The sequence below is a fragment of the Gymnoscopelus braueri genome, assembly GCF_963280865.1.
Source record: "Gymnoscopelus braueri genome assembly, chromosome: 9".
Lineage (NCBI taxonomy): Eukaryota > Metazoa > Chordata > Actinopteri > Myctophiformes > Myctophidae > Gymnoscopelus > Gymnoscopelus braueri.
In genome coordinates this window covers 14813743-14838680 of record NC_137610.1, presented here as the reverse complement: position 1 = coordinate 14838680, position 24938 = coordinate 14813743, and the positions used below count along the sequence as shown (strand labels likewise).

At 40.8% G+C, this 24938-nt stretch overlaps 2 protein-coding genes across 16 annotated transcripts in view; both read right to left on the bottom strand.

The window, feature by feature from the left end:
* mctp2a (multiple C2 domains, transmembrane 2a) overlaps positions 1 to 2039 on the bottom strand; it is a 57709-nt gene extending 55670 nt beyond the window's left edge. Inside the window, exon 1 of the mRNA XM_080437892.1 lies at positions 1903 to 2039. The gene's annotated coding sequence lies outside the window, so the exon portion shown is untranslated. The remainder of the gene's footprint in view (positions 1 to 1902) is intronic.
* A 4495-nt stretch (positions 2040 to 6534) lies between these two features.
* mef2aa (myocyte enhancer factor 2aa) overlaps positions 6535 to 24938 on the bottom strand; it is a 96461-nt gene continuing 78057 nt past the window's right edge. For 5 of the 15 annotated variants that reach the window (XM_080437895.1, XM_080437897.1, XM_080437906.1 and 2 more), the window contains 5 exons: positions 19348 to 19535; positions 15620 to 15643; positions 13165 to 13294; positions 11664 to 11787; positions 6535 to 10629 (listed from right to left, as the gene is read on the bottom strand). In XM_080437895.1, the coding sequence (XP_080294021.1) occupies positions 10218 to 10629; positions 11664 to 11787; positions 13165 to 13294; positions 15620 to 15643; positions 19348 to 19535 (878 nt within the window). In that variant the 3' untranslated portion in view covers positions 6535 to 10217. The remainder of the gene's footprint in view (positions 10630 to 11663; positions 11788 to 13164; positions 13295 to 15619; positions 15644 to 19347; positions 19536 to 24938) is intronic. The other 10 variants (XM_080437903.1, XM_080437899.1, XM_080437908.1 and 7 more) reach the window with 4 other exon arrangements.

The following is a 24938-nucleotide window of genomic DNA, read 5'->3' as shown; positions in this document are numbered from 1 at the left end:
CTGTACTTTTACTCAAGTACATTTTGAATACCGGACTTTTACGTGCAACAGAGTATTTCTTCATTGCAGTATTGATACTTTTACTTAAGTAAAACATTTGAGTACTTTTTCCACCACTGCTAACAAGCTTCCTGTGGACATTCCTCAGTTAACCACCATAGTGCAGATTAAAAAAGGGTTTGTAATCTATTTGACCAGTAACCTCATCAAATCAATTCTGATGAGGAACTGGTATAACAATACTGTCAGACATTTTCCTCGGGCTTCACCCGAAGCACAACATCTCTTTTTTGTCAGCCCTGAGGTATGGTCTCAAATGTCCTGAAAAGTGTTACGCCCGTTTTTCACTTTCCCAAAATGTAAGCTGTTAATTAGGTTTTGGACTATTGCTGTACAGCACATAACCCAAACTGCACATACTTTGGGTGCTCATATCCCCCGACGGCTATGGACTAGTTTACATAATTGTGTAATTCTGCACTATATTGTACTACCTAATACTTCCATCTGGCTGATCTGTTGTTTATGAAACATTTATTTTCCCAGGCACATTATATAGCCTACAGCAGTGTGTGGGACCCATGGGTTGGGTCACAGACTATTTTTTTTCTGGGTCTCGAGTAGATATTCCCTTTTTTTGTTTATTATTGTATACAGTTTTGTCATTATTTGTTTATTATTTCAAAAGATACAAAAACAAATCTGACCTTTTTTTCAAAATAACTTATATAACTTATATTTTATACATATATAAAAAGAAAATAAATTCCCTAAATAAAAAATAAATACAAAACTTTTAAGAAGTAGTGAAAATAGCAGATCTATAAGCTCACAATGCGTCGCATCGCGACGCGTTGTGAGCTTGTAGATCGGCTATTTTCACTAATTTGGGTCCCGGGGAGACATCAAATTTCTGTTTTGGGGCTCGACCACTGGCCTAAAGTATACATAGTATACACCTATACTGACAACCTTATTAATTAACCCCAATACTTAATCGTACAAAGAATAAAGAAAATAGACAATCAACAAGCTCTATGTGACACACTGTGAGCTTGTCGATCGGCAATTGTCAATATTTTGGCATTTAAAAAGGAAGGATCAAAAAGAGGATTTTTGAAAATTCTTGCCATGCCCAAAATAAGGACGCCAGGTTGAAACCGGTTAAAGTATGTAGATTACGATGTATTGCGAGAGGAAAGGTTGTCTCACAATCAGTGCTTCACATGTACGCCTATAAAAACATTGTTTTATCTTACATTCTTATCTTTCAACGACGCAGACAGTCAGTGTTGCCAGATTCTGTGAGAGAAACAAGCAACCAGGTCTAGGAAAACCAGCCCAAAAGAAGCGACTATGGGCCACATGAGCACTTTAACATATACATCAGCTATTTGAAAATAGCAGATCTACAAGCTCACAACGCGTCGCGATGCGACGCGTTGTGAGCTTGTAGATCGGCTATTTACAAATAAAATCTTGCGGGGAAATTATAATAAGCAGACCTGGCAACCCTGCAGACAGTACGACTAAAGGTCCTTACACACCGGGGCGATTTTTTCGTGCGAATAATACGCTTTTTTTAAAAACCTTATAAAGTCAATGCAAGCGTACATGGCACGAAAAAGCGGAAAAGCGAAGCGAAAAAGCGTCTTTTAATTATTCGAGTCCGAATTTTGAACGAGTCCGAATTTTGCGTATATTCGCACATTCGCCGGTGTGTAACCGCCTTTAGTATTGTATCGCACTAACACATGATGACAACAATAGTGGCTGCCAGGAAACTGATCACCACCATTAAGTCAGCATTGTGCCTAAGGTGCTACACAGAGATCATTCAACATACGGTAACAATGCTCTTTAAAGCCTATTAAACTTGTTTAGACAAAACGCATACAATACCTGTGTGGTATAGTAGAGCTCCTGGCAAAAAGAGGCCTGACAAACACCTATGTACTGTAGGTAGGCCTACTGTACGTGTATCTTTCTCTCAGGCTGTTCTCTCTCACCGATATGGCTCAAGCTTTCCTGCTATGGGGAAAATGAGGAAATGTTCCCTGCGAGCAGGGCTTTAAAGACTTTCTGATGCTTGAAAACAACTTTGGTTGGTGGATGGACTGGAATGTCAAGGGTGAAACTGGCCCTACCAGTCCCACCAGGTGAGTATTTCAACAACTATGAGAAAGTCCCAGACAACCCCAAATGATGAGCAATGCGTTCGGTCAACCACGCCCCTAAAACAAAAAGCTCTCTGGAAAGTTCTATGAAGTATGAGACGGAGTTTCATGAATTGTCGATTTGCTCCTTGTTTGTTTGAATATTTTCCAAATGATCTGCATTTTTAAGCCATTGTTCTGTTTGTCATGATTCAACACACCAGCTAGTTTCATGCCTAGTCATATCATGAGTTTACTCATAGGCCTTAAGTACTTTGAAATCCTCATTAATGCCATAATCTAGCCTAATTCAAGGACGCAACTGTCCTGTTAAGCTCCCCAAAACATTCCAAAATGCTGTTGATGGATCATTCGGCAACATGCAAGCCTGAAGGCATGTGAAATGCTGGCTATCTGTTCCTTTTCTTATCCGAACCCTGATCACCAAGCGCTAGGCATTGGCATTCAGTGGCTATGCCTCATTAGACTCGGGCTCCCTTCTTTTTTCCTCCTCCTACATGCCTGTTTGGTTGTTTACAGTGGAACATGGTTTAGCATTCGTTGTTTACAGTGGAACACGGTTTAGCCTAAGCTCATCAAAAGTGAGCATTCGTGTTTGCGGAGAATCAACTATAGCTTTCTGTCCACAACACACACGTAGGAGATAATACAACAGAACCACTGATGTCCAAGCTCTCCTCCCTTGTCTGTTGCCTATAACAGAGGAGACTATTATGTGACAACAGATGTGTCTGAGACTGGACCGAGCCATGTTCAATATTTGCTGATGTCTTAAAGGAGCTCAGAAGCCCACATGAAAGAAGCCCAACTTGGCAGGCAGTTAAAAGACTGGGATGTGAACCCACACAGGGCAGGGCCCCTGTGTGTGGCAGGTGGACTGTTGCCCTCCTTCTTGCACAACTCAAACAGTCCCAAAACCCTGCCTGGTTACTCTGCTCATGCACACTGGACCTCTTCCAGCACCTAGCACAGCTGGCCATGAGAGCTAAGGATGCCAGGAACATGCACTGAGGGACTGCTATAGCTAACCAGTGGTGGAAAGTAACTAAGTACATTTACTCCAAGTACTGCACTTATAAGTGCGATTTTGAGGTATTTATACTTTACTGGAGTATTTCCAATTTTCAGTACTTTTACTTCTACTCCACTACGTCGCGATGCATTGTAGATCTGCTATTTTCATACATTTTATACATTTGAAAACTTGTGACATTGAACATTCTGCATGAGTACTTTTACTTTTGTACTTTAAGTATATTTTGATGCCAATACTTTTCTACTTTTACTCAAGTACATTTTGATTACCGGACTTTTACTTGTAACAGTATTTCTACATTGCAGTATTGATACTTTTACTTGGTAAAACATTTGAGTACTTTTTCCACCACTGCAAGAGAGCTATCAGACTGAATAGGCTCATGAATAGGCTTAATTGATCCAAAAGCCATGTTTTGCATTAGTCTTAATATTATTTTATATTCCAAATAAGTCAAAAAGGTTTACCAGGGGGTAGGTTGGACTAAAATAGTTCAATATTTAACAAATATAGGGCCTGTTGTTAGCTGTTAAACAGTTAACCTAGTTTAAAAATGCAGCAATCACACATAAAACAAAATACATGTGCAAATTGTTCATGCCCCCCAATTACTCTCCACGTTTGTGGAGAGTAAACTTGGATGTACGATCCATAACACTTGGATTGATTACACTGTTGAATGTGTAGTGGAGAAACCTCCTGCAGTGGAGAAATCCTGTGTAAAACTACAGAAAGACACAAGGCTGTGATGTGTGTCTTCATTCTGTAGTTTTACAAGGGAGGTTTCTCCACTACACATGATGCAATCACGTTTCTACAGGTAAACCAGCTTCATTCGGCTACCAACCTTGTTAGACTTACCAACTTGGCCTTGCCTCCACATTATCGTACAGACTAGTACACAGTTTGGACTCGCCTTCACGTTATATTTGACAGTATAGAATGGTACATGTAGGTTAGGTTTGGAGCCATGGGGTCGGAGCAGGTCGCCATTCATCACAACAGTATCATTTCTTGTATCACAACGCCCCCTTGTGGCTACTTTGTATGAACATTCATATTATTCTCTCTTTCTGACTTTATTGTTAACAACCATTTAAAACTGTCAGTGGTGGAAAAAGTACTCGCATTTTTTCACAAGTAAAAGTATCAATACTGCAATGTAGAAATACTCTACATTGCACTTACAAGTAATAGTCCGGAATTCAAAATTGACTTGGGTAAAAGTACAACAGTATTGGTATCAAAATGTACTTAAAGTACAAAAGTAAAAGTGCTCATTGTGCAGAATGTGTATGTATTAAAATCTTTTGAAAATAGCAGATCTACAAGCCCAAAATGTGTGAGCTTGTAGATCTGCTATTTTCAAATGAATTAAATGTACATAGGGCTGACGTTAATGTATGTTTTGTAATAATAATCAAAATCTACTAGTCTAGTAACTAGTAAGTAAACTTTTCAAATTGTAGTGGAGTAAAAGTATAATAATTGCCTCTGAAATGTAGTGGAGTAGAAGTAAAAGTACAGAAAATTGGAAATACTCCAGTAAAGTAAAAAATACCTCAAAATTGTACTTATACAGTACTTGCGTACATTTACTTTACTTTACTTTACACCACTGACAATTGTTATTAGTTGCCTCAAACATTCCTGAGACTCTTTCACATACAGTATAGACATGGTGGCTTGCTCCGTTCTTCACTAAAAGAGTCTGGTTTAGTTTTGTGAGAGAGATAACCAGGTGCACAAATAGGTCTATACTGCCTCACATCATTAGAGAAACCTGTAAACCTATGCAATTCTCATTTAAAAGTAGGGTAAGTGATATTTTTGGGTCAAAAAAACAAACGTTTTTTTGTTAAAAGGTTAAATGTCTCTATTCTGAATCTGATTGACTGTAATGATTGTAATAGTTTTTTTTTCTTCCCCATCCCCCCTCCCCCCCATAACAGGGGTCTCCCTGTCTCTCCAGCTTAAAACAGAAATCTTTATCTTATCAGGAAAGAAACAGTGCCTATTTATCAGCTTCAAATGTACAGTGTTCCAGTTCCAATTCTGCCTGCTCATTTCTTTGTGTCATCACTTCCAATTTCACTTATTTATCCTGTACCCTGTATGAGTTATCTCTTCCTATTGGATAAAGTTGGTATCCGACCTGAATAATTTTTGTTCTGTTTACTGAAGACCTGGAGAGACGGGGAGACCTCCGTTATTGCCCAACCAACCACTCTAAAGCAATGAGTACAATCATGTTAACTTTTTCCGCGGGGACCCCCATCTGAAAATGTTTTGTGCCCGGGGCCCCCAGAAGAGAAAATGTAATTCTAAACATTTTCCACTTTTTTTCCCAAAATGATCAAAAATAGCAGATGTGCAAGCTCGCAGCGCGGCACGAAATGACAGGCTACGAGCTTGTATATCTGCTATTTTTAAATAGCCAACATAAATAGATAAAGTGGTTAAAATGATCGTGATGCTATATTGACTACTTTTGCTGGGGACCCCCTGGAACCGCCTCAAGGACCCCAGGGGGTCCCCGGACCCCACTTTGAGAACCACTGGACTAGTGGACAAAATAATCATGTTCACATACAGTACATAAAAAATGTATAGGGGCCTTTTTAAACTTGTTGTCACTGTGTGCCTGTTACTGATGTATGCAATTTACCCATTAAGACCTGTGGCCGATTCTACAAATGTCTTCTAAATCCCAACAGTATTCTGAAAAACGTATGTTTCTATATCAGTGGTGCTCAAACTTTTTCATGTCAAGGACCCCCAAAATGATATGTATTTGGCCGCCAACCCCCATCTCAAAATGTTTTGTTCCAGGGACCCCCCAGAAGCAAAGAATAGAGTTACAAATGTTCGCTTTAAACAATATATATTCAAAGATTTGCACACATGTTCACGATTTTTCAAAAATAGCAGATCTACAAGCTCGTAGCGCAGCACTCGGTGCCGCGCTATGAGCTTGTATATCTGCTATTTTTGAATAGCCAAAGTGTAAAATAATGCTTTTTAGCTCAAATCAAAAAGTGACACAGATGCGTTACAGGTCTTAATGGGTTAATGAAAGACACTTTTTGTCCTAATTCTAACATAAAGGGACATTGAGTTCAGATTGAGCATACATTGAGGTGTTTAATAAAGTTGACAGTCTCTGTTGTTTGGGACTTCACAAGAGGACAAATTCTACATAAGAGTTGTTCACTTCAATTTATACAGAATAAGCAAGATAACCTAAATTACACAGTAAAAGCCAATATTTGTACTTTTGTGAATGTAGAATACAAATTTTGTACAACAATATCTAGCATAGTATGTTAATTGTTTAATAAAAAGTTCACTAGAATATTTATTGTACGATGAAGATAAAACAACACATTCAAGGGAAATAAAATGCAGATTTAACTTAACTCTCTCGATTTTTTTTTTTGAAACAGTTAATTTCAATCTTGGCAACAAAGTCCAGCTTGTGCCGCCAATCGGTCCGAGCGCTCAAACCGAAAACAGCTTCTTAAGCTATGTGATCTATCAACAACAAACATTTATTACCAAACACATAGTTCTGTTTTATAAAAGCCATGAAGCAAAGCAGTGTACTCTTGCACAGCAAAGTGAAGAAAGTTCTCTACAAAGTTTTTGTTGAATACCCTTTCCTTTCACATTCATCAGTTGTGCACTTTTTTTTGGACAGTATACATAAACCAAAATGAGCATGTGTATCACGTTTGCATTCCCTATACACTTTCTTGTGTGAATCTTGCCCGAGGAGAGGCAGGACAGGTTGAGTTTTGCTTGATCTCTGCATTGCCTTGTAATTTTTTTTCCTTTATTTTTTTTTTGTTAACTGAGTGAAAATAGTGTAGTTTTTCTTTGGGATAAGGCATTTTCCTAACTGTGCATATAAATCGAGAAACTACAAAAATTCCCTGATATGTCATTAAGTGCTAAAGTGTGTGCACAATTGTGAGGTGAAGCTGTTAAGACAGATTGTTTTTTGTCATCATGTATTATTGCTTTTTCTTCCAAGGAAAAACAAAAACGAATGTTGCGTTGTGTTGATTTGGATTAAGTTATGGCAGGTACAACCATAATTTGTAATGTTGTCGCAATGTTCTTAAGACAATTTCTGTTGACCGCTAAATGTGAAAGTGAGGAGAGTGCCTCAAAATATCCAAATGATAAAAATTTAGTTTAAATCTTATAGGCTGTGCAACTTGCAATCCAGCATCCTCTGGCTGTGGCACTTAAGGATACACAATCAAGTCCACTGTGTTATTTTAGCCCAGAGAGTGTTGTTGCAGGTAAACCAAAAAGTCTTTTTGCACACCGCTCAGCTCAGGAGACGGGTGCGTTGGTAGAGCATGATGTTTAGAGATAAACCAAATGGACCACACTCTCCAAGATAAATGAACTCCGAAGATTTGACTGCGTAAAGAGGTTAACAGTCTACTACCCTCATCTGCTCCAGCCAATGGTCAAACATCATCTCTTCAAGTGCTCTGTGAATTAATATGTGACCCTCAATGACATCTTTACTCTGAACCTGCACCGTGACTTTGTGAGGGTGGCATCTGGGCGATAAGTACAATATGAGTTTACAGTAACTGCATAGATCATTATAGGCTTATATCGTCAACTGTTATGGAGTCAATGAAGGAGCTTTAGAAAACAAGCTCTGGCATCAGAGACACACAAGAATAGGGCATGGAGAACGCAGAGTGATACCTCCTCTCATATAGCAAACTTCTCATAAAAATGTGTGCAATCCAGCAGTGATATCAAGTCAATGGCATTGCATTGTTCTTTTTGTGATTTTGCTGCTGAATTCTTTGATTCCACGAGGATGGAATAGAATACAAGATCAGAGCCCCATCCCCCCATAACAGACACTTAAAGAGGCTCATTTATATTTCGTTGCACGGCCATGTCACTCGACAGAAATGACACGTTTTCGACAGAAAAAAAGCGCTGACAACGACGTAAAAATTAGCCTTAAATGTCCCTGCGCGGTCTGCCACGCAAACACGCGCGGCAGCCCTGTCTCATTACACCCTGCCTCTATGGTACATCAATGACCTCAGGTTTCTTTTCAGGCTCCTAAAGGTTCCTTCTCCTACTAGTAATGGGACATGGATATAATATATAATATCTGGAGCCATTTAACTCAAAATGAGAGTTTTGTATATAATCATGACTGATATTTTGCATTAAACTGCGGTATTTACAACTTGAGAACACAGGCATGAACAATTCAGAGGACACTTTGACTGGATATAGTAGGATTACTGCTTTTCCCTAAAGTTGAACCAATAATAGAACTGTGGAAATGGCTTGTGAGGTGGCATGTCTCTCAGCTGAGCTACATATTATAGCAATGTGCTATTCTTCAATGTGGAGGTGGGACCTTGGGATTTCAATGTTGGCAGTGTATTCAGCAGCTGCAAGTTTTAGCAAACACAATAGGTGGGAAGAGACCCTTTTCCCCTAGCCTTGTGGTTATCCTTCACAAAATTAATAATAGTGGAACTTCAACCTAAGCATTGTTACAGTTTTCTTGAGGACAAACAATCACCACTATTAAAGGGAAAATTACCCAAACTTACTGTCTGGAATTTAAAGAACAAAACAATAAAATAAAAATATAACATGGACCATAATATTGATGATGCAAATTAGAATAGATTACAGTAAATTTTGCTAAGTAGCAATGACCAGTGAATGATCTACTTTTTAAGGGTCTATCCTTGTAAACTTGGCTGTAATCCACAAAAATATACTTTTCTTGAAACCGGGTGAGAGTACAATACATACGTTATGTACACACACACCTAGGTGATAATATATTAAAGTCGCTATTTACATAACAAAAGAAAACGTTTGGCTCAAATGTTCAATTATACAAACAGAACAGCAAGTGTTCATGGCTTTAGATATGATTCAAGATCTGGTTTTACATGACTTTACATTATTTGTGGTAAAGCATAATAATAATAATAATAATAATAATAATAATAAAACTATGGCGGAAAAAGACGCGTTTGAGATAACCGCTAAGAAACCATAGCTACAGTACAAAACAACACAAAAGAAAACAGCTTTGGCTTATATTATCTGATGAATTGTTGCACACCATGAACATCTTGATTTACTCACCAGTTCAACTGGACAGCTTCTCATTGTCTTAATTGCACATTAGATATCATATTCTTTTAAATTATAAAATCAATGTTATGGTATTATTGCAATACATTTTTTCCTATCTTTTTTTTCTCCTCCAACAATATTGTTTCATTTATACAGCAAAGTAGCTTCTACTGTTGCAAAAATGTTTATGATCAAGACTGTAACTCCTGTATAATGCTAAGTATCCCTGTGTTCTCTGTATGTATCTCTGGGCCTAATCAATTCATTTAATAAATTATTAGAGATTCATTGAGATAAATCACCTGTATGGTTACAGCAACAATTTGAAAAGTGAGTTATTGCAGTGAACATCATAAAGTAGGGATCCTCAGCCAGAAAGCAACACAACCTTCTCTGATTGTTTGTAACTTGCAACCACAACAGCAAAAACAGCAACTACAATTAAGTGTCCGACTAGACCAGTGACTACAATAATCTATAGCCTAATGTTTATTAACTATTTCCATTGAACATCATACTCCTGCAAAACATCATCTGATTTTGCACCAAGTACCTGACAGCATTGCGTCTGCATATAAGTTCAGTCCAGCTACTTGAGTTTTAACTTTTTTCCTTTCCTTACTGTATCAGCTTGTGAAAACTTTACTTTATAATATCCTGACATGTCCTGACACTCCCTATTACGCTTGCCTCTCAGTCGTACAAAATGAAACGGAGTTAAATAATAGCATCATAACGATAGTTCTAAGGACGCTTTCCTCTCTTGTTCTCTCTCCATGTCTACCCACTTCCCTCCCACACTCTCTCCGACACAGGCTGGTGACTGGAGGCTCGACCGTGGGGCGCTCTCTCTATGTCACCCACGTGTCCATGCGCATGCGCTTGACAGAGGGGCTCTCCCGGTCCTCGGAGCCGGCAGGGGGTCTGCCCAGCCCCAGCGGGGAGTGGAAGTCCGGCCGGTGGTCCTCGCGGTCGCTGCCGTCGTACGAGCTACAGGAGGAGCTGAGGCTGTCCACGGGTGACCGCCCCAGGTCCTGCCGACTGGACACTTGCTGCTGCTGCTGCTGCTGTTGCTGCTGCTGCTGTTGCTGCTGCTGCTGCTGTTGCTGCTGCTGCTGCTGTTGCTGCTGCTGCTGCTGCTGCTGTGGGAAGCCAGAGGGGGTGACGCGCTCCCGCGGTGGTGAGATGGGCTCGGACTTGATGTTTATGTTGTGGCTGGTGTTGATGGAGAGGTTGGAGCCCTGAGGTAGGTGACCGCCACCCCTGTGCACGACAACAGAGGGGAGAGTTAACCCATTAACACATTGAGTCCCAATCGCGTAGATCTACGCAAACCTATTTAAAGCCGCCACGTGCCAATCGCGTAGATCTACGCGAACCGCCGGTTCGCGTTGATATCACCAAAAGTGCACTTTCGGAATTTTTTGATCCAGTTCCGGTTCCGGTTTGACCACCGGAAACAGAATTATTTGGGATCCGGTTTTGCCGATCCCGTCGGCCCTCGTTCTAATGACGAAACTGAAACTCCATTTTCTCCTTGTAGTTTTTTCTCCTCGCATATCACTGTTTAACGTAAACCGTTCTAACTACAACAATGGAGCTCCGTTTGACACGTGTTTTTTTCTGATAGACGCAGGGAGATCTCGGCGATGTTTACAAACAGTGCAGAGCTCAATCTTAAGGATTTTAACAAGGTCTATGGCGACGTGAAAAAAACAAAAAAACAACAATAAAACGTTGGCACTGGTGAGTACATTATGAGATTAACCTCTGGCATGGAATGTGTTAAGGCCTGAGGTTCCGATATTTTTGAAAAAAATTATGTTGCTATGTCAGTGGTTTTCAAACTTTTTAATGTCAAGGACCCCAAAATGTATATGTATTTGGCCGTGGACCCCCATCTCAAAATATTTTGTTCCAGGGACCCCTCCCCCCAGAAGCAAAGATTTGAGTTACAAATGTTCGCTTTAAAAATATACAGTATATATTCAAAGATTTGCACACATTTTCTCGATTTTTCAAAAATAGCCAAAGTGTAAAATAATGCTTTTTTTTTTAGCTAAAATCGGAAAATGACACAGATGCATTGCAGGTCTTAATGGGTTAATGTCCATGCATAAATGACACCGACAATTACAAAAGGACCTTAGCTTCTAGAGTGGTGATTAGAACATGTAGCCACGCTGAAACAGTGGGTGCAAAAGAAAGAAGATAAGCTTTTTGGAGGTGTGGGTATATTGACTCATGAGGGTTATGTTGCAGAGCGTAGCGCTTTTGTTTGGCAGCGTGTTACTCACACCAAAGAACTTAGGGCTGCCTGGCCCAGTTGATGCTGTTGCCATGCCGACATGGATCCTAGAGAGAGCCCAGGAGAGCTGAAGCCCTGCAGGGAAGAGAGCTCTGCGCTGCTCAGGGAGTACTCTGGAAAAAAAACATACAACCACACAGAAGAAGCAGTTGAGAATGCACTCCCAATCGAGGTACAACACCCAAGAGTCCGACTCGCGATCGAGATCCATGTTGAAAAATGTTCACATGTTTTCAAACATTTTCAAAAATAGTGGAAAAATCTACAAGCTCACAACGCCTCACAATGCGATGCGTTGTGAGCTTGTAGATCATTTCCACTATTAATGTTTTTTTGAAAGTATAAAGTTATTAAATATGTCAGTCATTTCTTTGTATTATTTAAGTTATTTGTCATATATCTGCCCTGTGGAACTTTTGCTGCAGAGGGCAGATATGAGCCAAATGTTCAACGGCAAAAACACGTTGATCGTGTGACAATTGTGTGACATTTAATCGTCAAATAAAATTTGAGAATGCACACCTGATCTGAGGTACAACAACAACTGAGAGTCACACGGTGACTGACGGTCGTTAGTCTCGCGTGGCCAGACTGTTGCCTCCCACAATGTTCAAATGTTTCCGGTCATACAGTCTGGGACACGATGAAGCTCTGATCATGATTAGAATATAAAGCGGATGTGAAGCCTCCTCCCCACTTCCGTTTTGTCTTTACAGTCGCGCAAATCTATCCTAATATAAATCAAAATCCTCTAAGCATATATAGCTTGATGCTAAGCAGAAATGGAAATTAAAAAATAAGACATTTTTTAAAATATATTTTCATTGGTTACTGTCTGTCTTTGTCTATACATTTTATACTGTTTTGATACACCTTGCATTTAAACATGTATGTGTGTTATCTGGTTACTGTTTTTACTGTTTTGTTTTGTTCTGTTATGTTGTGTTTGTTGTTTTGTTTGAATAGTTTTTTTGTCAGAAAATGGGACCCCCAGAAACAAAGATTTGAGTTAAAAATGTTCGCTTTATAAATATATATATTCAAAGATTTGCACACATTTTCACGATTTTTCAAAAAATAGCAGATCTACAAGCTCGTAGCGCGGCACTCTGTGCCGCGCTACGAGCTTGTATATCTGCTATTTTTGAATAGCCAAAGTGAACGGAAGTGCCAGCTTCCTCTCTCAAATTTCTGTAGGTGTAGTTCCAGACTCTACATACAGTAGCATTCGGAGATTGTGGAATAGTTGTCTGGCTATACGCGAGACTACACCGTCGAGGAAGTACAACTCCACAAAGTCACACAGTGAGAACCCACTGCCAATCGAGGTAGAAGAGCTACCAGGAGTCACACAGTGAGAAAGAGCACTCCCAAAATCGAGGTGCTGCAACCAGGAGTCACGACGAGAGGAAAAAGATCAAGAGGCAACAGCTTGCGATATAACAGGCTTGAGAGTTGAGACATGCTTTGCACTGAGTAGCGTACCGTACCATACTCACCGGCAGGGTTGTAGGCAGTGGGCATGCCTGAGTACATCAGGCCCTGTGGGGGTAAGCTCGGGGTGGTGACGGACACTACCGGGGTGCCCAGTGCCTGGGAACTGCTTATCCGCTGGGTGTTCTGCACAAACAACAAGGAGAAAACACAACGCCTCACATCATCAGCCTATAGGATGAAGCAATGTAATGAGATAGCACAACATATTCACTGAAAAAGATTTTATCCCATTAAGACCTGAAGCCGATTCTACAAATGTCTTCTAAATCCTAACGGTTTTCTGAAAAACCTATGTTTCTATATCAGTGGTTCTCAAACCTTTTCATGCCAAGGACCCCCAAAATGATATGTATTTGGCCGCGAACCCCCATCTCAAAATATGTTGTTCCAGGGACCCCCCAGAAGCAAAGAATTGAGTTAAAAATGTACGCTTTAAAATAATATTAATATATTAATTTGCACACATTTTCTCGATTTTTCATAAATAGCAGATCTATAAGCTCGTATATAAGAGCTTGTATATCTGCTATTTTTAAATAGCCAAAGTGTAAAATAATGCTTTTTAGCTCAAATCAAAAAGTGACACAGATGCGTTCCAGGTCTTAATGGGTTAATGAGATAGCACAACATATTATCTAAAAAAGATTTTAAACTTCAGCAAAGGTAACACATCTTTCCTTACTTTTAGGATACCCAGTTAGTTTTGAATACTGGGCCATTGGCCTAGTGAAATAACTGTGCGATCACTTTAGCCACAAGGTGGCGGTGTAGCTTTAACCATTCCAACTGCATTACTGAACCACTCAATTTTGATTTTGGTTTGACAAAGAGAACTGGCAATGAAAGGCAAAAATGCTGATGAAATAAAAAAAAAACTAATCTAATCAGGACAGCAGATGTAATCTTGAAAATAATCATGGGATTTTTATAAGAACATTACCATTCAGAGATCATTGTAAGAAAAGCAGTTGACGTACGCTTACAACATATATAAACAAGATGTCATTAGATGCCAAAGCAGAGGCAAAGAGGGATTGTTTCTTCCAATGAAATGTAATGAAATCATTCAAATCGCCTGTGAAGTTCAAACACGTGGATGTTTGGTATAACCACATTAAATGTCCCAATGTTTGCTACAAGTGCTGAACACAACAATGTTAGGCACAAGGGGACTGCATAACCAAATCGGTTTTACTTGATCACATTTAAAACAATGCTACTACAGGGATAATGCTGGACAGGTGGCGCTGAGTGCATGGAGCATTCTAAAGTGAGGGAAAGTGTGTGTGTGTGGGGGAGTGACTGAGACATACAATAATATCTAAAAATAAATAGTTTTCTACTTCAAAGCCTGAGCATGTACAGTATGTTCAACTTGCGCAACAATGTTGCCATGAGAATAAAACCCCAGTGTTTTAGTGTAGTGGCCAGCATGCTGCCCCCACATACACATCCACACAGCACGGTGAAGTCATGCAACCAGACTATTAAAGCACCAGAAACACACACGCACGCATGGGCTACACACACACGCGCACGCACGCACACGCACACACACACACACACACACGCACACACACACACACACACACAAACACACACACACACACGCACACACACGCACGCACGCAACGCACTCATTAAAATCAGACACATTTATTAGTTCAGAACAATATGACAAATCCAGATCCCTTTGTCTTCGGTCTGAATATATGATGTAGCAAGCATGTGTGCAGCTGCTGTGGGACTCAACTAGGATCTATTTGATGGCTTCCTTACATTGTTTCAACACTCCAGCCAGATGACTTCACCAAACCCAGAAGTTTCTCACACCATGATGACATCATTCAAAAATGAAGTCATCTTTTTGACTTCTCGGGGAAAATACAAAATGAAACAATAATGATCTATCGCTTTTGTCAACCGGCCCGTGCGCTCAAAGTGTTGTTTTGTTTTTTCTCGTATGTGAATACGACACAATAATAGCATTGTATGTTGAAAACATAAATCCACCCACACAAACACACACACATCACCTCTCCCCTGTCTTTCCCACTCTCACTTACTCACATTCTCACATATGCGCGGGCACACGCACGCACACGCACACGCACACAAACAAACACACACACACACACACGCACACACGCACACACACGCACACACACGCACACACACACACCAGTGGTATATGACTAACGTGAACGTGTTAGGAATGGATGAGCCAATTAAACAGGCTGAGGCAATTCTCGCAGGCCAAACCCAAAACATGCAGTGACAAACTCAGCTTAACCCCGACGTTTCTCTATTTGTTATTGTTGGCAACCCTGAGAGCCAATCTCTGTGTCTCAAGCCTCCTTTTCGCTCTAGCATGTACAGTACGATCTACCAGAAGCATGTACACGCAGCACAACTTCGCCCAGGCATTCTCTCTCTCTCAAAACTCACCAATTCCATTTCCTCCTCCTCCGACTGCCCTCGACGGAAGAAAAGAAGAGAGGCAGAGTTATAGAAAACGAGGCACAGAGGCAGAGCTGGTAGTCAGTTGCTCTGTGGTCAAGGGTTAGAGAGTGCAATAGAACAGGGGTTCCTCTAAACCTTTCCATGGCCAAGGACACCCACATAGCCATATAGCCTCTGGCTGCGGCCCCCCTATTGTGAAATGGCTTAAAAAAACATGTACTGTATGTATATGCTTGTATATTGTCTATTTTTGGAAATGTATTAACAGTTTTATTTATTTGTTTTACAATAGAGCACAGAAGTCTGACAAATTTACACATCCTACCTGGATCGCGGTCCCCCCCCGTTCTGAATTCCCATAGACGTGTTTAATATCACGTCAAATAAGAACTGTGTTCCAAAAATAAACAAATGACCCCGGCGATTTTACTCTTATGGATATGAAGCATAAACTGACGGTGAGAAAACGCTAATGTTACTTCCACCGAATTAGTTACATTTTCGCCAATAACAGACTGTATCAAATATGAGTGACTGACTATAATAAACGATACAGAGCCTCCTCCCTGACAATTTCGCCTAGACAGTTTGTTTATTTTTGGACCACAATGTTATTCTCCATAGAGAAATTACTTTACGACCCAGGGGATGGACGAGTGACGTCAGGACTTCTGTACTCGTACTCTGTACTCTACTCCCAAAATAGCCATAGGTAAGCGGTTAAACTGGCACAATGATCTTATGAAGTGAAATATAATTGTTTAATATATTTGTATTTGTTTTTTTTGTTTATTTTTTTTGTTTTTATTTGTTTGTTTATTGTTCTTCCCAATTGGCACCCCTGGGGGCCCCAGCCCTCACTTTGAAAAACCACCGCAATAGAAAATATATCTCATGCTCTATGGTGAATAAAGCTACATTCACCATACATTTACTCCATCATGTCCATTATAATCCTCTTACAATACCCCTTCCTCTAATTCGTTAGTGCCCAATTAATTTATATTCTTAGCTAACATCACAGAGTATTCGCCTATAATGTGCGAGTCAAAAATATCACAACATAGACACTAACAAGTTGAGCTATCTTTTGAGTAGGGAGCACTGTTGAGATGCATTTACTATCCCTCCACCGATGGATATTAACACACAACGGAAGGGTCACTGACGTCAGGTCAGTATAGTGAAGTCCATAAGTCCACTACACGGCGGAATCCTCAATGTTTATTTATCCATTCGTAACTCAGAGACAGAGAGTGTACAAATGTCCATTAAACGGACCCTAAACTAACACAGAATTATTCTCTGTATTAGTGCCGGAATGGGGATCGACACAAAGCCATGACGTCTCGATGTAAAACACAACCTCTGATTAAAAAAAAAACGTGCTTAACCTCCCACACTACGGCCATGTCAGTTTCGCCCCCCACCTGCCTACATGGTAACATGGTCCACACGAGTCTGAAAGTGTCACTGCAAGAAGCTCTTATAACCAGTGGGAAACTAGGCCGCCGATAAACTTTGTTCGTCGGGGTATACGAATGCTGACTGCATAGTTCTACAACATTTCCACCGTCTTGCATATACATCCTCCATAGCAGCGCTCGCTATGCTTTTGCTGCAGGGAAACTGGAAGCCCATTTTCCATCTTTTCCTGTGCCGGTGGGACAGCCTGTGCCGTGCCTAGCCTAGGCCAGGGCTGGCTGTCTTAATACCCACACTCAATCAATAGCGGCAGGAAGACACGACAAGGGCGACAAGATATTATCTGGCTCACACCCTGGGCCCCTGATTAAGTCTTCATCCCCACTCTGTCACAGTGAGATGTGATTAATTTAATACCATTATGGCCTAATGACAGGCTGTCTGCAGACCTGCCACTGCCTAGGCCCCTCTCTCTGCAGCCTCTCTCTCTATACCCATCTGGAATGCTTGGTTAAGTTCTGACAGTGTAGACCCTGCCCCCTCCTCCGCCTCCTTCCTCGGCACCCTGACACGTTTAACCCATTAAGACCGGGAACGCATCTTGTGTGTTATTTTTTAGATTTCTTTGGGGCTATTAAAAAAATAGCAGATCTACAAGAGATCTGCTATTTTTTTGAAAAAACATGAAAAATGGGTGCAAATCTTTGAATATATATATATTTTTTAAAGCAAACATTTGTAACTCAAATCTTTTCTTCTGGGGGATTCTACAAAATGTCCTCTAAATCCTAACAGTCTTCTGAAAAAACGTATGTCACAATATCAGTGGTTCTCAAACTTTTCCATGTCAAGGAGCCCCCAAAATTACATGTATTTGGCCACGGACCCCCCATCTCAAAATATGTTGTTCCAGGATCGGAGTTAAAAATGATCGTCTTAAAACATATATTCAAAGATTTCCACAAACGTTCTAAAAAAATTGCCGATCTACAAGCTCGTAGCGCGGCACTCGGTGAAAAATGACACACAGATGCGTTCCCGGTCTGAAGGGGTTAAAGCCTAATTTGTCCTTTGTTGCACACTGGTCGTGACGTGTCGCGTTGCTATATTGAAAATCTTTTTTTTTTTCCTTCTTTTTTTTTTACTCCGGCGAGCAACACTGCCGCGAGACAAAGTATAAATTAAGGCTTCTTCAGACTTCCGTCGCACCGCCATCTCAGCCAATACCTCGCCCGGCCACTTCCACATGCCAGCAATGGGTAATAACGCGGGCGTGTGTTTACACCTTGCTGCAGGCTAGTAAGGAGGAGGAGGCTCGGCTAAGGCTATGAGGAAGCACCCGCGGTAACCCCAGGTATGTTTACCAAACACAATTGTTTTCCTGGAGCGGCTCCTGTTGATGACAGCACCGCGCGGTGCTACGTGCAACTTTGGAGAGACTACCAGTGTTGCCAGATTCTGTGAGAGAAACAAGCAACCAGGTCTAGGAAAACCAGCCCAAAAGAAGCGACTATGGGCCACATGAGCACTTTAACATATCCATCAGCTATTTGAAAATAGCAGATCTACAAGTTCACAACGCGTCGCGATGCGACGCGTTGTGAGCTTGTAGATCGGCTATTTTCAAATAAAATCTTGCGGGGAAATTATAATAAGCAGATCTGGCAACCCTGGAGACTACATTTGTTGGCCAATCTCGGAGAATACCCCCCACAACCTACAGGTTTTTTTTTATACACAGTGATTTATGTCTGCGAGAGCCTAGCGTTGCCTCAGGTGCTTCAATGTGGTCAGAGCTCTCTGCACCTTAATTATTATAATTAGAGAGGGCCTCTCATTTCAATATGAATAATGGAGCGAGAGTGAAGGCACCTGGGCCGCAGGTTCTTGGCTCGAGTCCGCAGTCTCATCATGGAGGTGATCACGGAGGAATGTAGCATGAGAAGAACGCTGCTCGTTTGCTGATAGGCGCAAATAAGGGCTGCTATAGTGCAAATGAGTCCCACAAGGCACACGCAAACATACCAAGGCCCTCAGAGATTTCCTGTATCCTTAGGGCGCGGAGAGGGCTGCTCCTCCCTGCATGCCAACCTTACGGAGGAGGTGGCATGCTACATCGCTGAGATAACATCAGGAACTTGTGTGGGCATAATACTCTGCAAAAACTTTCCTCGTTCCTCGCACAAAATGTGGGAGAGATCTTGGAGATTATACACCGAGCCAAACTCTTGCTCTCTACCTTGGGGGCAAAGGTTCTTAAGAGGTCCCTCCGTGCTCCTTTTACTCACCAGCGGGGGCATCATCCCTTTGCTGGACGGGGGGATAACCACCCTCAGGTCCGGCTTGCGGCCGCCCATCCCCATGTTCCCTCCAGGGGGCGGTGGAGACTTGGTGGGCATGACCTTGCCGCCCAGGCCGTTGCCGCTGGGCGTGCCGAGGAGGGCCGGGGAGCCCCTGGGGTTGACATAGCCGTTCCCTGCAGAGACAACACAGACACACAAACAACATCACTATAAAACTATGGGACTGTGACTTGACAACACTCGCTAGTCATCGAGCCAAAACCTCCATTTCTTTCTTAGCTTGTTGTGGCACGCAACGTTAAGTGTTTCCAACCCTCTGGGAAAGTTTTAATAGACTCGGATAATTATCTTGCACATTTGCGAAAATAAAATGTCCATTTTAAAATTGATGAGCCTTTCATTTTCACTGTGAATGATTACATCAAAGTCTTTTTTTTTCTCCCCCCCCCCCCCATCTTGGGATATGGAGCAATTCTCATACCAAATGTACTGTGACTGCTTTAAGAAATACTTTGAACTATTTGCAGGCTGAGTAAAAAACATTGTTGCTATTGGCCCTTTCTTTTAGGCAGAAACAACAGCGAACAGGCTGGTTGGTCAAAGGTGTTCTCCCTTCATTATTCACACCTACAGTATTATATGGAGCTGGTTTTCTTGTTTCCTGTGAAGGCTGAGTCAGACCCTTGTCTATTCTAGGAAGCCCACACCTCCACACTCACTCCCATATACCATCACTAGTACATTACTGTACATGTACATACTAGCATCATTGGTGGTTTCATTAGTTTGAACACTTTAGCCCTATTTTTTGCAATTACAGTGTGTTGCAATCAAATAATACAAAAATAATTCACCTATAGTGAAAGTGGTAATCCGGGGGACGCATCTCTGTCATTTTAGATGTCTTTGGCTGTTCAAAAATAGCAGATCTACAAGCTCATGGCGCGGCACCGAGTGCCGCACCATTAGCTTGTAGATCTGCTATTTTTGAAAAATCGTGAAAATCTTTGAATATATATATTTTTAAAGCGAACATTTGAACTCAAATTTTTGCTTCTGGGGGGGAACAAAATATTTGACAAATGTTCGCTTTAAAAAATTTATTTAAAGATTTGTAAAAATGTTCACGATTTTTCCAAAGAAATAGCAGATCTACAAGCTCATAGCGCAGCACTCGGTGCCGCGCTATGAGCTTGTATATCTGCTATTTTTGAATAACCAAATAAATCTAAAAATGGCAGAGCTGCGTCCCCCGATTGAATGGGTTAATAATAAAAACAGTGCTCCGTTTAAGTTGAAATCATTATGGAATTGGCAAAGAATGTGGGTTACCCTCTGCATGTCTTTGTGCCAGTGAAATATTGGCCCATTCACTTTAAACGGATACCATAACATGGTAGTATTTTTACACCGTTTTGAGTAATTTATCTGGTTCATATCTGTGTATGAACAGATATAGTTTATGCACTGAGGATTTTTGCTGTTATACAGTATTTGCCCGAAGCATCCAGTTAATTGGGACATCCTGTGTGTACTGTGTCTATATTTTTACACTATTAGTCAGTAGTAGTAACAGTAGTAATGTACTGATAAAAGGGATTCTGGAACAGATTTTCATTCTTGTTCTCATTATGTGATTCGAAGAAAGGAAAAAACATATATGTTTCAAAAAGAATTGTCCATTGTTTACTTGTACTTGTAACACAGATCGTTTCTACCTGTCATCTCCATAGCTGAATGCAGTTTGGACAATCTGATTTCATTTGAATGCTTCTTGGTTTTGACAACATACAAACATTTTATTGGCCAATTTCCAGATGACCTTAAGCTGAATATGGTTTGTTTGAATCATTTTGGTAGTACCAACTGAACTACTGCATGTCTGGGGAAAAAAAAGTTACAAAAAAATGTAAGTAGTAATTAAATAATGGTAAGTAAATAATAAAACTAAAACTGGTGAACCTTAAGTTCTAGCTAGTTTGAACATTGAAATACAGGCAGTAAAAATGTGTTGAAATGATGAAAATGAGGTGTTGGGGAAGGGTGGTCAATGCTATCTAGCATTCCATCAACAGATCAGTGACACTTCAACAAGTAGCTGACTCCTCCATTGTGTTCCGTGTGTCCCAGTGAAACATAAGCTGTCTGCAAAAAGAGTAGAGCCTCGCTTATGAACATAATGGAACAATAACCCCTCTAACTACAGATAAGAACCCCAACAATGCACAGTCAAATAAACAGTTATGAGGCCCACAATAGTATCTCACAGCTGAATCAACAGTATACGCAAGCCACACTATCGCCCTCAGCAGTAGCTTTGATCACACGGCAGACACGGCATGCTGAAAAACACAACATTTACAGAATTAGCGTAATTAGAGTAAATGTCCAAGACCCTAAAAATAGCACATTTTCATTAAAGGCATCCAAGATTAGTCATTCAGTGGGAATGACTTTTTTATTTATTTTAATTCAATTCTGTAGCATTTTTTTGCTAAGATGTGCCATGTCTGGCCTTGCCAGTTAGCCTGTTCTCTTTATATACACACACTAGAGATGACAGTAACAGTACATTCTTATGTGTGGGCATGGGTGACAGTGAGGCCATATGGCAGGTGTCAGACGAGCGAGGAAGGCGTATACCGCACTCTGTCTTACTGTAGACGGCGCCGAAGCAGCCGCACAAGCTTTCTGATCACAATCTGAATCTGATTTCACAGCACCGGTTTTGTCCAACATTAAAATCTGCTGTTGCCATGACGTGAATGCATCTGATTCTACTCAACCACATGAAGCCTAGCGTCCCTATTCTGGGCAAGTCATAAAAGGTGAACATTCTGCAAAAAAAAGGCAGACATTCAGAGAACATTTGGCGTGAATTATAGGCGAACATTCGGTGAAAACAGCCCATCTCCAAGCAAACAATTTGGCGCGACACGACGACGCGTGAGCTTGAAAAACGGCTACGGCATTTCATTTGACGTAAGATTTATATGGTTTAATTGATTAAGAAGATCCAGTCTTATTTACCCCCTATTTTGTGTAGAACTGTACAGAAACATTGGCAATGCATTTGACTGTACCTTCATAGTAAGCACACACCAGACAAACACATTTATACAAGATTAATCCCAGAGGTTTGTGTGATGATGAAAACCCCCCCCCCCAAAAAGAAACAAGCATTTCTTAAGCCTAATCACTAAAATGAGCACATGACTGAACAAACATTTGGACCACAGATCCAAGAGAACACCCACATGTTACAGAGCCTAGCTTTTATAGCAGGGTCGTTTCTATGGGTTTGTTGTACAAGCATGTGTGTCTTGTCTGTTGTCTGCCCTTGTTCCAAATTCAGACATCCCTAACAGATTGGCTGTGATGTTAAATCCTCTCTAGATGAGCACAGAGCATGTACGAGGCTATTTGGGTTCCGTGTTTGGGTAAATAAATAGATTCATTGTCCTAAATAATTAACAGGGCTTGTGGAGCAGCTTTACATAAGGGCCTGTCATTACGACTCCCACATTCAGTTTTTTCGGGATGAAGTCAAGGGGGGAAAAAAAGAAGTGTGACTAAACCGTTCTTTCGCTAGTATTTGCTGTGTAGAGGAGAGAGGCTGAATCTGGTCTGCCTGTCGTTAGGCAAACATTCCAGGAGCGCCCAAGTTTGGGCAAGACAAGAAAATTTGCTCTGGATGAATGAGATGAGATAAACGAATATGAATCAAGGGTCTTTGCAAAGGGAAAATATTATTATTATTATTATTTATTTATATTATCCCACGATTCTGTAACCCTTTTTCACCCGGTGCCAATTATCTAAGTGGTCCTGGGCGCTACACTCCCCCCGCCAGCCTAGGGAGCCCAGAGCCGAGCTCATGCCTCCTTCAATGCATGAGAGCCAACTGAGCTTCTTGTCACCTGACAGGGAAAATATTTTAACAATAGACTGCATGGACAGTACCTCCTCTGTACCGCCAATTCTCTGGTTAAAAACAACAATAGAACTACAATATTTTCCTCCTTAAATAGTGTCTGAGTGTGAGAAATGGTTCTATAAATGTTCCAATAAGTCCAAATACATGTCTCACACTGAGAATACAAACTATTTCACGAGGGGCTGAGTTGGTTACAGTATATAAAACTATATAAAAAAAAGAAAAGGAGGGAAAAAAAACCCTCAACAACATTTTGAAAGCAAAACGTTCTTCAGGCAGACCTGTGGAGCCTGTGTTAAAAATGATTGACATATATTACTGACGGAATAATTTTCCAGCCACACAAACCTGCTTTGTAATTGCCGTTTCACGAGCTTGTAACTCTCCAATATTAATGAACAGATCTGTGCAGCTTGCAGGCATAATATTGCATAACAGAGAGAGCCCTCTCGCATCCCTCACGTTTCTTCTGACAAAGTCTCATTCTCAATGCTCACCGGGGGAAGAGAAGAGAGTTTGAAATCGATTGCGTGAGTGAGTGGTTGGTTAAAGGAAAAGTAAAGACACATCGAACATGTTGTACCACCATAGAACAGCACATTGGGCTCACTGAGGAGACGCACTGTACAAGTACTGTATGTATAGGGAGGTCTTTATTTCATCATTCTCCTGGAGGGGCTGTATTAACCCATTAAGACCTGAAGCCGATTCTACAAATGTCTTCTAAATCCCAACAGTATCACAAAAAAAGTTTCTATATCAGTGGTGCTCAAACTTTTTCACGTCAAGGACCCCCAAAATGATATGTATTTGGCCACGGACCCCCATCTCAAAATATGTTGCTCCAGGGACCCCCCAGAAGCAAAGATTTGAGTTAAAAATGTTCGCTTTAGAACAATACATATTCAAAGATTTGCACACATTTTCAAGATTTTTCAAAAATAGCAGATCTACAAGCTCGTAGCGCGGCACTCGGTGCCGTGCTATGAGATTGTAGATCTGCTATTTTTTAAAAGCCAAAGTGTAAAATAATGCTTTTTTAGCTCAAATCAAAAAGTGACACAGACGCGTTCCAGGTCTTAATGGATTAACTTTTAGAACCACCAAGACAAGAGCCAAAACAGATCGTTCATTTCATTTTTTCAAAATAAGGAAAATTAATAAATCCCTTGGAGATTCACTCCAATACTGGTCACACATCTATCTATCTAACATCGCAGACCAAGCAATATTCCACACAAAGTCTTCAAGAAACCCAAAACATTCAGAACTGTCAACCACAGTACCAATCACTATAAGATGACAGAATGGGTTGGGGGGGGGGGGGGGGTGTCGCCCAGAAAAACAGAAGAGAAAAAAAGAGACGGAGTAGAAAAATTGGTTCAGCCTTCTTTCTACCTGGGCTTGTGTTCTTTCCACTCTGGGGAAAACAACAAGACAAACGCAGCTCATTTACATGTTGTTGACGTGTTTTTCTGCCTGTCTATCATGTCAAAATCAGAGACTCTCTCACAACACAGCTAAAGCTGGAGTGTTACTTTAACCCAATAAGACCTGGAACGCATCTGTGTCACTTTTTGATTTGAGCAAAAAAAAAACATTATTTTGCACTTTGGCTATTAAAAAATAGCAGATCTAT